At 29.2% G+C, this 15,304-nt stretch overlaps 1 protein-coding gene across 1 annotated transcript in view; it reads right to left on the bottom strand.

The window, feature by feature from the left end:
- Positions 1 to 15,304, bottom strand: part of LOC106691761 (protein turtle) — a gene marked incomplete at its 5' end in the record, with an annotated part of 53,335 nt that overhangs the window by 28,400 nt on the left and 9,631 nt on the right. Inside the window, 8 exon segments of the mRNA XM_014437637.3 lie at positions 70 to 242; positions 1,616 to 1,887; positions 1,996 to 2,073; positions 2,964 to 3,104; positions 3,225 to 3,415; positions 4,505 to 4,792; positions 5,536 to 5,811; positions 5,940 to 6,171. Coding sequence (XP_014293123.1) covers positions 70 to 242; positions 1,616 to 1,887; positions 1,996 to 2,073; positions 2,964 to 3,104; positions 3,225 to 3,415; positions 4,505 to 4,792; positions 5,536 to 5,811; positions 5,940 to 6,171 — 1,651 coding nt within the window.

The following is a 15,304-nucleotide window of genomic DNA, read 5'->3' as shown; positions in this document are numbered from 1 at the left end:
AATTACTTTTGAAAAAACTATGAGCAAAAATCTAGAGTACGAAATTTTTAGAGTATATGAATGACTTACCAAGAGTTCGGACGGTGACAATTTTACTGAGCATTCCATCGCCTATGATATTCTTACCGATTACTTGAAATTCATACGTGGTCCCTGGCGTTAGGCGATTTATGGTGACCTGAGTGCTTCCGGGAGGGGTCACGGGTATAGTCAACCAGTCATTGACACCGGCTTCTCTATACCTAAGTGAAGCATTTTATAGTTTTATAAACATTTCGTTTTGTTTATATAAATTAATATGGGTAAGTTTCTAAATCCAGCACTGAGTTCATCAATGGAATTGTAAATCCATCAGACCATCTCTAAAAAGTAGAGGATTGAGGACTATAGATCCTGCTCTACATGCAGGCTTCTAACACTGCTCTGGGGTAGAAGAGGTATGATTAAGAAAAAAAAGAATTAAAAAAAAAACCTAAATTATACAAATTTTGGGAAATAATGCTAAATAGCTAAAAAAGTTGGAGAATTAGTACAAAAATGAGAAGAATCTTGATTAACTTTCTTATTAAGTTGAATGGTATTTAAATAAAGATAAAATATTAGGGATTTTATCAGGATTTAGGATGAGGAGGAGGTCATTAGATACTTTTAATAAGAATTATATCAACTGGAAACATTGGGAGCCAGAGGATTTCCCATGGCCCAAAATTTGGTTGAAGAACTGACCATGGAAGATAAGGTAACCAGATTTACAACAGAGTTGAAGGGATCCAATGTAAGTAAAACAGATTAGGGAAGTATAGGACGAAATGGCTTCTACTATAGGAGGGCTTTGTCTATAGAAGTATTCATGTACAAACTTATTATGTCAAAAGGAACAAGGATGTAATGGCAAGAGATAGTGAAGGATAATTTCAGGATAGTTTCAGTGAAATCCTCTATCTTTCCAACATTGTCCTTAATGATTTCCTTGATTCCATTATCCCACTCTTTCTTATTGAAATAATTCTTAAAATATGTAGATGACCTCCTCCTCTTGCTAAGCCCCGATAATATCCCTGATATTTTGTCTACCTTTAATTCTTACTATCCACGCCTTAACTTTACAATTAAAATGGAGGAATTTTAATTAAATCTGATATTTATAAATTAAGTTAATATGAGATGAGTATGAATATGAGTTTATTAAATTTTATCTAAAAAAATTTTGCTTGCATACTGATCTCATAGGGTTAAATTTACTGAAGTTTAAGAAAATTTTTAACAAGAGGTCTCCACGATTTCTCATCTTAAGAAATTGTTTGCCTTTCTAATCTAAAATTATTTATGTATGTTCCATCATTCTTGTTTATAAAAATAATATATATTCAGTTACATCCCAGTTTGCTAACATTCTGCTTGAATTAAACACATTGTCTCTAATGTCAATATAATTTGCTGTCCATTGCTACAACATTCAATTGATTTATGGATTCCATCGATGGAATTAGTGTTGAATATAGACTTATCCTTTATTTTGAAATATGAAGAGAGAATTGACAACTAACAGACTTATTGATAAGATAAATATATTTTTTTACTGATTCATACAATTGAACTAAAATAAACTCTTTACCATATAGTGTACACCTGGTTGTAGTCAGGCCCACCACTGTAGCCAGGTAGCCATTGCAAAGATACAGCAAATTCGCTGGCGTTGGCAGTCACATTGTAAGGAGCATGAGGTTGAGTGCCTTCGACAACTAGCTGGGTACTGGTAACGATGGTAGCCACTTCGTTACTCGCAACGCACTGATAGTAACCGAAATCTGTCCTCCTTAGGCTCTCGATAGTGATGTTTCCTCCGGTTACTCTCACTCGACTTTTTTGAAGAGGTTGATTATCCCTCTGGATATGATAGATTACTGTTAGTATTATAATAGTACATAGAAATAAATATATTAATAAACCAAAATAAAAAAAAAATTGGTTTAGTTTAGTTAGCTTATCTCATACCCTCTGCCATTGGATTGTTGGCTTCTGAGTTCCCTCAGCTTCCTGAGCATCGCAATGCATTTCGACAGTTTCTCCCACCTAAAAATTGTTCAATAAAATAAGTTTATTCTCTTGAAAATTAAATGTTGTTAAGATAAAATTACAAGTGTACCTTTTAAGTAATTAAAATTGTTTACATATCTTCATGCCTTACATATATACATATCATATCATATCATATAGTAAATGTTATATATGAGTTCATTGACAGCATGACGGCAACAATGAAATTTATTTATTTTACAACATTCTGCACCTAACCAATGTTAGCAGTTTAATTAATACATGAATTAACAGGAAACGACTTTAAATCACAATTTCTTTTTTTTATATTTTCTTTTATTTTAATTTAAATAAACATTACATAATGAATAAAATATAATATTTAACCACATAAAGTATAAATACACATTGTTGTGAACTGCATACGTCACTGCGCATGCAATCAGCTGATAAATTAATGTTTTGTGGGTTTTTTAAACTGAATTACTGAATAAGGACTCTAGAACATTATTTTGGATTACCACATTTTCTATAAAACAACATGTTAACATTAATAGAAGATGTGGTCATCAACTTTTTAGGACAAGGCTGATTTTGATGAAAATACAAAAGTTTCTTATAAGCATGTAAATGACTCCTTATGGCTGTATCAGCCAATATCAAAAACAACAATTAATTCTGCTAAAAACAGTTCAATAAGAATTATTACAAAATATTTATTTATTTTATCATACATAATTTTTTCCATGAACTTTTTATTATTTGAATTTACAATAATATAGTTCATTTAAAATCAAAACTGCATTGTTTAGATGAGTTTTGATTTATTCAAGTTATCATTATACAATGAATTGGACTTTTTTTGTATTACTACGGCATGAGATGTTTTTGGAGATGATAATAATAAAATAAAAATGTGATATTACCTTACGCTGATACAGAGATTCTGGTTCGACAGTGAAAACTGGAGGTTTTCTGACTAGCACTTCCATCTGACCTGACGAACCTTGGGTACCCTGCGCGTTATAAGGTGTGCAGGTGTACCTACCTTGGTGATTTTCGTTCACCTACAAGAGGATATGATATAATAATAATTGAAAATATTTTATCAAATTATAAATATTTTATTGTCATATTATGATAAAAAAACAAATATAACAGTAAGGAAAACTGTATTATCAAATTACCCTAGTAAATAGAAGGGAACCGTTGTTCATTATGACAATATCTTTAGTTTGGTAAGGTTCAAGTAGGCGTTTGTCTTTGGTCCATGTAACATACTGGAGAGGAGGATTGGCTTTGATGTAGCACTGGACAACACCAGCCAATCGAAATGGCAGATACTGCACAGTTGGAGTGAATGTCACCTTCGCTGGATCTGAAATGAAAAATAAAATTAATAATGCTAAATAAAATAAACAACTGCATTCATAAAATAAATAATACTTAGATTTACACATCATTCAAACAAAAATTAATTTTGTGTTCAAACAATCTTTTTTTAGATACATAGGAGGATTATCAAGTTATGAACGAAAAGCCAGGTTAGAAACAAGTGGGGTGGGTATTTTAGTGGGTGGTAGGGAATTTTATCATGGAAGGATTGGTATCTAGTGCTGGGCAAATTGGAAATATATTGAGGTCCTAATGGATGACTTGATTTATGACAAAATAAGAAGCGTTAAGGATTTTGGATAGTAAGGATTGGATTCGGGAGGAATTTGATGGTATAGTGGAGCCTAAAGCTCAACTCCATTGTTTTGAGTCAGAAAAGAAAATATCTAAACCATAACATTATTCTTAAACCCTTCAATAATTTATATAAGAAAATTACCTTCCAACATTTTAAGGAATGAAATAATAGAAAATTATTAATCAAGTTTTTAAAGGTTTGTGGAGTTACGTGGATGCATTAAAATAAAAAATAGCAATTATTTCGTACAAAAAAAATTATGACAATTTAATGAAAATATGATCGACTTATCATTAACAAATTTTTTTTTTGAGCCAAAGAAGTCTGTAAAATACGAAAAATAAATATATCATTAAATAAGATAGTGCTCCTTGATGATCGATACTCTCAGGAAAATGTTTAAAAATTAGGTCACTTAAAAGTGCATTTTTAGTAGATTTACTTGTTAAACCATTCAATTATCATTCAAACAATAAAACAGTTTTAACTCTAACTCTTCAAATTAACTTAATTCAAACCTGTTTCAAATTTATTTATTTCTATATCAATATCACTGACACTATCGCAGTTTTGGCTGTCAGATATATATTTTATCTTGTCCTTGTTCATTGGAAATGTATTTCTTTACGAGTACCAGCTTTTATCAATGTAATAATTAGCAGAAATGGAAAAAAAAATCATTTGTTGATAGTAGTAAAAAAAATTGAAATAACAACCGACAAAACTAATGAAACTAATATATTTATATAAATTCAGTTATAAAGTGATACTTACATTCAACGCTGAGGTACGCTGAAGCTGACTGCGGATCACCTATTCCGTTGCTGACTTGACAGGTATACATTCCAGTATCTTCAGCAGCAACTGGGTTAATGACAAGAGATCCATCTCTTCTGACGGTGACTCTTGTTTCCAACGATGCCACTTGTTTCACTGGAGTTCCCTCCTTCCACCAGCGAACTGTTACATTTCCAGGAAGAGCTTTGGCTTCGCAGGAAAATTGAACTTTTTTACCTTCCAGAGTCGTTTGGTTTGTTGGTGGAACCATAATAACTGCACCTCCTAAAATATTTTTATAACGAGTTGTCATTGTTGGAATTCTTATACAAGAAAAAATTCAATCCTTTAAAAATAAATCAAAGACTTGGTAACAATATAAAATATGTAAGAAGATTGAAGGGGCTAACTTGAGTGATTACTTCCCCACCATTCGGTCATGTATAGAAGCGAAGAGGGTCATAACCGGTCTATTGGCTCTTGCAACAATTTCTCACAAAGCATAGGGAATTTCGAATCAAGCTTCGAATAGAGAGGATGAATAACGTTCCTCTGTGCCCTAACTGTGGTTTTACAGAGACTGTTCAGCACTCCATCCTGGACTGTCATCTTTGAGCCATATTACTGAGGAAACCGGAATTTACGCCCTCACATAGGATGATTTCCCTCAGCTAGTAACCGAACTAACTACCATATTAAAAGGAATTTGTATACAGGTGGAAAACTATTGTTGGGCCAGCTCGATTTAATAACGAACTGCTGTAAACTCCTATAATGCTCAAAAGGGAGGAGACGGTGGTGAGGAATAAAGAAATTCACAGGCAAGAAAATGGAATTATTTTTGAAATGGGAGGGGATCACTTATATTCTGGATCAACCTATTTCTGAACAAATACAGTATTTACTTAACCATATTTGGGTTAGAAATTCAATTACATTGTTATTTCAACCACATAGTAATATTAATTTTACTACAAAAACTGATATTTCAAGTGATTCAATGGGTAAAAAGCAATGCAAATAATTACCTGCAATGACAACTCTGGCTGTATGACTGATTTGACCTTCTCCATTCTTTGCAATACATGTATAGTCTCCTATATCTTCTTGCCTGATACTCGAAATGCGAAGTTCTGTTCCGTCATTGAAAATGCCAATCGTAGCTGCTGGTTCGACAGGATTGGCATCTTTATACCAACTTATCTCGGGAACTGGAGTCCCTTCAGCCTGACAATTTAGGATTATCGCATCTCCAGTATTTACATAAATGACTTCTTCTGGAGTGACGCTAAATCTTGGAGGTGCTGAAATGTATGTATAAAAAATATTAAATATAGTGGAAACATTCAAAATATATATTGAAAAACTGACAATTTACAGTAAATAACAATTAATAGAATAAAGTTCAAATAAATAATGCATAAGCTCTTACCATGTACGTCTAAATGAAACCAAGTCCCATTTTTGTGCGAGTTCGGTGATCGGTTAAGGAAGACAACTTTGCACTCATACCATCCTTGGTCCGATTCCTTGATGTTAGTAAGGTTAAGAGATGCAAGTCCGTACGGAGAATCTGGAGATACCCTGGACACTCTTCCCTCGTATCCCTCGCCGGAGTGAGTTGGGTAACTGTCGTACCATATATAGATCGGGATTTCCTCACCCTGGGCCACAAAATCTCGCAATAATTAATCATGTAAATTTATATGTGTTTTCTCTTCCGGCTTTCAACTCAAAAAGAAAAAAAAATAATAAAATAAAACTAACATCTAATCATGCTAAAAAAAATCTATGGCATCTAAATGTCACTACTTAAAAAAAAAAATTGAAGTTTAATTTTTGAAATTAAATTCAGCTTTAAAAAAATATGATAAAATAAGAAAGCCAAAAATTGCAAAGAAAAATTAAACATTTTTGCCATAGATATATGTTATTTATTTGAAGCAGATATAAGGAAAGGAATAATACTTAAAACTTTATTCAACAAAAGCCATTCCTATTATGAATAAAACAGGAAGGAATAAGAGATATAATAAATAAGCCAAAGAGAAGACTTTTCTAAAATAATAAGAGTTCAATATATCTATCTCAAATCTTTTATTTTATTTCATTAATGAGGATCTTATGAATAAATAGTATAAAAATAAATTTATCTTTAAAATGTGCTGTGTATATAGAGAAGGGCTATATAGATTTATATAAACATAAGGTTGATGTACAATACCAATGAACTTATGTAATAAAGACAGCTCGTGTTCCCTCCTCTCCGAAATATTGTAAAATAAAAATTCTTATGGTAATATTAATTTATTTTTATGTTAACAACTTTTACATATAAACCTATCTATCTCAAATAAGTCTTCTTACTCTTTTACTTAGGCAACCTTTCCTTCACTTTGTTTCCAATATTATCCTAAAATTCTTTTAAACCAACACTTCCATCCTCATTGAAGTAAGCAGGAAATGAATTTTTTTGTGTGTCTAACACTATAACTTGAAATTGAGAGAATGGTACAAAAAATAATTTTTTTTTTTAATCTCCAAATAACACAATGCTTCTGAACTTTTAAAAAATATATTAATACATATTTAAACTGATATTTTTTTTTTTTTTTTTTTTTACAAAAAATGCAAATTTTCATTTAAAACTAGAATAGTTTTTCTGCTTGTGAAAATCAGAGAGGATGCTTTATTTAACAACCAATGCTGCCCAAATACATTGGGTTGCCATGAGAACATATAAACATATAAACACTAACATAATTGATTTACAAATTTTTTATGTTATAACTACACATAATCTTTTTTTCTTACCTTTATATACATATATAGATAGGTTACATACATTTTTTTTCATTTATTTTTATCTTGTATTTAATTTTTTTCAGCTGTCATTTATCTTCTGTTCTTCTTGTTTTCTTTCCAACCATATAATATTTTAGTCACTCAATACCCTCCCATTCATCTAGTATTTCTTTTCTCCAGAGAGCCAACATAAGTATTCGATGCATTATAAAATTTTATTTAAACTTATGTATTAATCAAATGTTAATAAAGTCGGTACTCACATATAAAAAAATATATATAGAATGTAGTAAATATGGAAAAGTACATGTGTATATTTACATATAAATAAATAACTTAAAATAAAATAATAGTAGTAATAAAAAAATATTTTTTAGAGAGTCCAGAATAATATTTTCGCTGTATCTCCAATGTTAACACCTAATTCTTCTAAAAAGCTCCTAGTACGATTTGGAATTGTTCCATGAGATCCGATCCAGAGGCGGTCTTGGTGAACTCTCTCTCTCTCTCTCTCTCCAAAGGTCTCACAGAATTTTTTTTTAGGAAAGGGATACACTTTTTGTATATTTCCTTTGTTTTCCTTTCAGACCCATACTAACTTAAGCTTCTTAAAGCTTGTCAATGACTCTAATCTATGCACTCTCTGACCAACGTAGAGGTGACTTTAGGTGACCCAAGGGCTTGAAGGGCAGACAATCTGATAAGATGGAGATGCCTGCCCTTCCACAACTAATGACTTCTTTAATATAATATTAAAAATGACTAACATTTCTCTGATAATTGAGAAAGCATGCACTCTGATATGGTCTGTCGTCTTCCTGTGGTTAAAAATGAGTTTTAAAAATTAGAAAGAGTTAATGAAATGGAAGCAAAATGAATTGAATGAGATAATAAAATTAATGATACAGAAAAAAATAAAATAAATAATACACATTATTCAATTTTTACAAACTACTAAATTTGAAATAGAATAGTCTTCTCTTAAGGCTTCATGCAATTATGAAATATATTAAAGTAAAACAAAATAGGCTATGCTACAAGCAGTAATAAATAGCAAAAATATAACTAATAATAAAAAATAAATTGAAAATTTCGAGATATTTTTCAACAATAGTATTTCAATGTTGATGTGTTGTTGTAATGGTGTTGAAGTGTTGAAACTGTCTTTAAGTGATTGTATCTCTCTCCATTTTCCTTTGAAAAATATTTTTGACAATAAAAGTATAATATACAACACACCACTTATTTTATTTTTATAAAATATATTAAAAAAAATAAATCAAATCAAATCTGATTTAAAAAACAAAACAAAAGAAACCTTGTATAAATTATTGAAGTTCTAATATTTTCAATTTTATTTCAACCAAATTTTGAAAAAAATTCAACATAAATTTTATATTAGAACCAAAATGTGGCAAAATAAAATAAATAAAAAATACCAAACTGTAGCATAGAGCTGATTGATAGTTTAATTATCAAGAAAGTTCTTCTATTAGAAATTTTATCAAACATGCATTGAATCGCTTAATAGCAGTGTTAAAAAATTATATCATGCTAGAAATTTGTCTACACAAAATAAAATTTCTTTATTAATATTATTATTAATTTTTGTGAACTCAATATCAATAGCAAAAATATTATTATATGATGTTTTCAAATATTATTATTATTATTATTATTATTATAAATTAATTTATATTTTCTTTTGTTTCAATTAACATTAAAAAATTCGAACAACTTTGGTATACCTAAATTTAAAGAGAATTAAAAATTACTTCAAGTTACCCAGTTTCAAATAAAAAAAAAGCTAGAATGATGGAATATAGTTTTTGCATTATTCCTCTGAATCGTAACAACTTAAATCTATAAAACGAGTAATAACAAGAAACCGAAATTACGCGCAATTGCATCTTTTGTTCCCTTGCTTCAAATTCAATCCAACCTAGGCAGAAATTCAAATCATGAAAAGGACGTACTATTGATACTAGTTTTATATAGCACAAAAATATGAGTTTTGGCATTACTGCATGAATTTGCACATTTGGAGAATTGTCTACATAAAAATACATTTTTATTCATTTTTAGAGTTTTTACTATCATAGGTTAAATTTTGAAATTTATCTATCTATAGCTCATTTGTTTCTATCTCGGATACTCATTCTAGCTTGGCTTGGTAACTGTCGCAATCTACAGGATATAGAACAACATCCATCTGTTTTATGAAATCATGAGTTGTTGCACACGTAAAGGAGTAATTTAAATATTCCTTTCTACATAGCACCTTGATTAATTTTCTTAAGTTTTAAAATTGTAGCTTTAAGAAGTTTAACCTCATACAAGACTAAAAAAACAAGAAACTGCTCGTAGATTCCGACTATTGCAATATTTACTAGACAAACGGTCTAAATTGCCAATCCATTGCAAAAGACTGATCTACATGAATATTATAAGGCCTATCTGGACATACGGAGTTGAGCTATGGGGCTCCACTAAACCATCAAATTCCTCCAGAATCCAATCCTTACAGTCCAAAATCCTTCGTAAAATCCTTAATGCTCCTTACTTTGTCACAAATCAAGTCATCCATCAGGACCTCAATGTTCCATATGTTGCCGATTTGGCCAGAACCAGACACCGTTTCTTCCATAATAAACTTCTCAACCACCCAAATCCACTTGTTTCTAACCTGGCTTCTCCTTCATTACCTAATAATCCTCCTAGGCGTCTGAAAAGAAGATGGCCTCGAGATCTTCTCCTAGAAATGTTATTGGAGTTCTATCAGTGGGTAGATTCTCCACATGTTTTTATCATGTCACTATCTCACCTACAGCAAATCTACTTGTTGTATATATGTGTATACAGTTGTAAATAACAATAAAAAAATTATTAAAAAAAAAAGAAAAGAAGTTTAAAATTGCGTTTTCTAATCCTGATAGTAGCTATAAAAAATGTAGTTGTTAAATATAGTTAACTTCAGCTTAGGTATTAACTAAGGGACAAAATTTCAGATTTTTAATGAAAATAGTTTATATATAATCTTATAACTTATTCCAGACTAGTTTTATTATTTAAATAAAATAAATTATATCAAATTAAGTCTCAACACTATTTATTAATATTTTAAATCTCTAATGTTTTGTTCAACCTGACCATCCTCAAGGGCAATCTTAAATATAAATTAAAAGCCTCACATCTAACTATTAAATATGTTTGCAGGCTATTCACTATTTCATTTAAACATAAATACTTTTAATTGCAATTAATCTAAACACTGATATCATTCACTTGTCATTTATAAAAAATAATATTGTTGACAAGTGATTGATATCGATGTTTACATTAATTGCAATTAAAAGTATTAGTATTTAAATGAAATAGCAACTTACATAAGTTAATTTGACTAATTTCCTTAGACTTGAGCAGAATAGCCTGCAAAAACTTTTAATAGTCGGATGTGTGGCTGTGAATTTATAGTTAAGATAGTATTTAAGGATGACCAGGGCCCTGTTCCATAATGAAAGCTAATAGTATTAGTTCATACTACAAGTGTTTAAGCTATTGTTGTAATAATACTAATACTTTTTTTCATGATAGGGATGACTATTAGTGATATTACAAGAATTAAAAAATACTAAAGTACAAACTACTATTGTGCAAGTCTGTGTAATTGAATTAAGATAAATCTACAAGACTAATAGTATTAGTTTGTACTTTATTATGAAACAAATTTATTTTATTTAAATAAGAAAGTAGTTTATTAATTATTGGAGAAGTTTGTCGGGGGGTGCGGTCAGAAAAGAACAACATAAATAAACAAAAACATATTTATTTATTTTATGCCGAAGTTTCGACCTGAGTTTCAGGTCTTCATCAGGGGTTATGGCATAGAAGGTAGTTTAGTTTTTTGTGTATTTTTGCACTTGAAGTAAGAATTTTGCGAGTTTATTTTGGCTCAAACAAGGTTAGATGAGCTTTCCATATATATTTAAACATTACAAAGTATACAATAAAGTTGATTTTTGCAGGATTTGGGTGTTTTTAAAATTATTTTGCCCATAATGGGTCTATTTATGGCACTTTTTTGTTTTTTACTGCATGGAAAATCAGTCTCTAGTTATGCTCACCTACACCAGTGGAATTACCAACATTTACACACCTATTTCAGTGTGCCCCTTTGATGTTTACTTCTCAGTTTATTCAACAACAAAAAAGTTATACATCTATTTCACTCAGAGCGATGCTATTATTTAAGTTAAATTTATTGGATGGTTAATATTGGATAATTAATAATTGATTAGGTAATTAAGGTAATGAATGCTCAGCATCTGTTAGTAATTCAATTAATATTTCTTTAACACATACGTTTGTAACCAATGAGCCCATTAATTACCAACAAGCTTTGATTAATTCATTCTTTTAGACATGAATTTTTTATCACTGCAGGATCTCAATTAATTTTTGAAATCTACCAATCTACCAGGGCCCAAATTGCAATATCCCTTATATGCTAGTTATTAACGTTCTAAAATTTATTTTTTATTTTTTACATTTAAACATCTTAAGACTTTTTGGTAGGAAGGTTTAAGTATTTATGTTCTACTTTAATAAGTAGTTAGGTTATTTTTCAATTTCGAAATTGCTTAGCTAGTAGCGCCTTTTATCCAAAAACTTGAACGTTAGGATTTATAAAACTATTACCCTTCCTACTGATTTTTATAGATGTGAAATGTGGCCTCTTACACTAAGGGAAAAACAGCGCTTTAAGATTTTTGTAAATAAAGTATTACTTAAAATATTCAGACTGAAAAAGGATGAATAACCGGGAGAATTTAGTAGGCTACTCAACACTGACTTAGGGTAACTGTATCTGGTAAATATAATTCAGGTTATAGCATTGAGGTATAATGTTGTGAAGATGGGCGAGTAAGGTTGTGGAACTAAGTAATGAGCAGATCCCTAAAATGTTAATAAACACTGAACCCACGGGTAGACGTCCGAGGGGTAGATTGGAGAATTGCGTTAAAACTGATTTAGTAGATTTGGGTTTGGAGCTGCGTCACTGGAGAGATGTATGTAGAGATTGTGGTATTGGCATTGCATCTTTGGATTCACTAAGCTTTTATTATTACTATTATATTTAAATACATCAAGATGAAGGACCTATAATTAAAAAATTATGATCACTTGGTTCTAGAATGATAAATAGTACTTTATAGAAATAATTCAATAAATGAAATTTTCAATAATTTTGTCTGGTATCATACATAATCTTTGTACTGCTGAGCAGGCAAATAGTTCCTTCAATTCGAAGGGATAAAATTCATACTGAAATTGTTTTAGATTTCTTTATTATTTTTTTTTTTTTTTTTAAAACAAGACTTTCTGAAGATAGTAAGAAAATCAAGTTATTTTGGTTCATATTATCAAGAATTTATTAATTTCAAAAAAATTATTTTTAGTCATGGATGAGAATTTAACTTTCACTTTCTTATATATGGAATACATAGAAGAGAAAGTATTGTGATTGTGATAAATTTCAAATTCGACAGAAATACATATTTTGAGGTCTCCTGAAACCAAAAAACCTAGTTTCGCAAAATGGTGTGTGTCTGTGAACAGCCTGGCTCAACAACGAAAAGTTTTATTAAACTGAAATTACATATTTAAGGTAGATTTATGCATGGGATGAAACAGCAAATGTTTTGCTAAAATTGACTAACCAGAAGTGCCACTTAATAACATTGATTTTTCAATTTTCTTCTTTAACTTTGATTAAACTCAGTGAATCAACGAGCAATTATGTGGTCTTTAATATCAGATTAGTTTGTATCCTCATTTAAATAGACTAATAGGGCTTAAATGTTGGATTTTTAAAAAATCTTCATCTAAAGTAACTTTAATTTTAGATATTTGAGAAAAAAAAAGTTCTGATTGTTAGCGATAATATAGAATGTATAAATACAAAATATTACAAAATATTTTGATTAAATAAGGGAAAAAAAAGAAAAATAGATAAATCTGATTCGAATGGGAAATGCAGAGACCGCATGACTGCTTTATCTTTTGTTAAACTGATATATTCTTGGTCAGATCAAAATTTATTTTTATTATTCCCACCTCAAAAAGCCCTAAAATACAAACTTTTATAGAAATAGAAATAAACAAATTTTTTGTTCATAATTTTCTATGAGCTGATGTGATTTATGTTCATATAAACTCAAACAAAAATTATTATCCTAAATTTTTTCTTGGTATATTTTCATAACTAATAATTTATATCAATTTCTAATTAATTAGACAATTACTTATTAAATCTACTTACTGGTCAATTTGTTGAGTTTGAGTTAAATAAAATTCACACAATGATCTTTAGGGACTTGTATTCGGTAAAAATAATTAACATTATAGCACTTACTAAGGTTGTACGGCTTAGTAAAGAGCGGATCCCTAAAATGTTAATAAACACTGAACCAATGGGTAAACGTCCGAGGGTAGACCAAAACGTAAATGGGAGGACTGCGTTAAAACTGATTCAGTAGAACTGACTTTGGAGGGGCATCACCGATAGGATGTATGCAGAGCGAGTTTAATAGTATTGGCATTAAACTTTCGGGTTTGTTAGGCTTTCATTATTATTATTATTGTTATTGGTCAGTTTGTAGTTGAACATAAATTTTATATAAGGAGATGGTACGGGGTGCGGATGATAGACACAATAAGCTAACTTTTTTTTTATTGGGTTATGACATGTCAGCCTAAATTCCTGACCTTCATCAGGGATAAATATAAAACAATATTACAACCATAATAAAAATATTATAAGAACATAAAAAATAATAATATAAGGTCTTCTTATACTACGATTTGTAATCTTATTAGTTTTTTTACTGTATTTATCACTTTTAAATTCTATTATGGTTGTTGTATTATTTTTTATGTAGTTAAACCTGATGAATTTATGACTTAAGAATTATTTTTAATATATTGGTATAGAACTCATTAAATAAAAGTTTTGTTTATTTGTGGTCTGACTGATTGGCCCAACCTTCTTCTCCTCATGTTACACCTACTTACTTATTGTTTAAGGAATCAATTTTTTTTTTATTAAATTATTAGTTGTGATAAAGATATTAATTTGATTTAGATATTCAAAATTTTATGAATGAAAACAATTTTTCTTTTTTACACTTAAATGTTCATACTATAAAGTAAACATTCAGTTGTAATTAGTCATTAATTTTATTAATACCTTAATATTTCAAATTTATTTAATAAAACTAAAAAGATCAGTACAATAAATAGGTATTGCTTAAAAATTACACGCATAAATAAAACTCAAAACATTGACAATAAAATTAATAAAAAGTGAGGAAAGCTGTTTCACTTCCTATTATAAAAAAATTCAAAAAGTTTTTAATGATAAAAGTTTTGTCCTAAACTTGTTATATTTATTTATTTTTTTTTTTAAGATAACAAGCTAAACTTTTAAAAATCACTTTTAAAACAAAAGTTAACAATGGAATTCGACTCCTGATTTAAAGTGATAAAAAAAATATTATTAGTGGTATTATTGTTTCCAAAACAAAATAAAATAAAATCTAATTGTTCAAAGCCTTTAATTTTTTTTTTTAAGAGGATCTTCGATTGGCCATTTGTAATATATAATAGGAAGATGCGGTAAAAAAAAACTCATATAGTAATTAAATTATTTAATTTGAGCCAAGGTTTCCCTCCCTTCTTCACAAGGCTTCATCAGGCTTAATTAAGATACAAAAAACTAAATGAATGCAACAAAGTAAAATAACAGATAATATGAAATGAAAGTAAACTAAAAAGTATAGCTAAATATGATTTAAAATATCAAATAAATTTATATAAAAATAAACAAAGTAAATTAAAGAAGATAAAATAAAAATAAGATCTACAATGTTACTTTGTTCATTTTTATATAAAATTTCATATATTTTAAATCTTATTTAGTTATATCTTAGT

Source organism: Halyomorpha halys, unplaced genomic scaffold (assembly GCF_000696795.3).
Source record: "Halyomorpha halys isolate HHAL.00 unplaced genomic scaffold, Hhal_1.1 Scaffold2930.1, whole genome shotgun sequence".
In the NCBI taxonomy this organism is placed as follows: domain Eukaryota; kingdom Metazoa; phylum Arthropoda; class Insecta; order Hemiptera; family Pentatomidae; genus Halyomorpha; species Halyomorpha halys.
The sequence above is the reverse complement of the archived record's forward strand: the minus strand, read 5'-3'. Positions and strand labels throughout refer to the sequence as shown.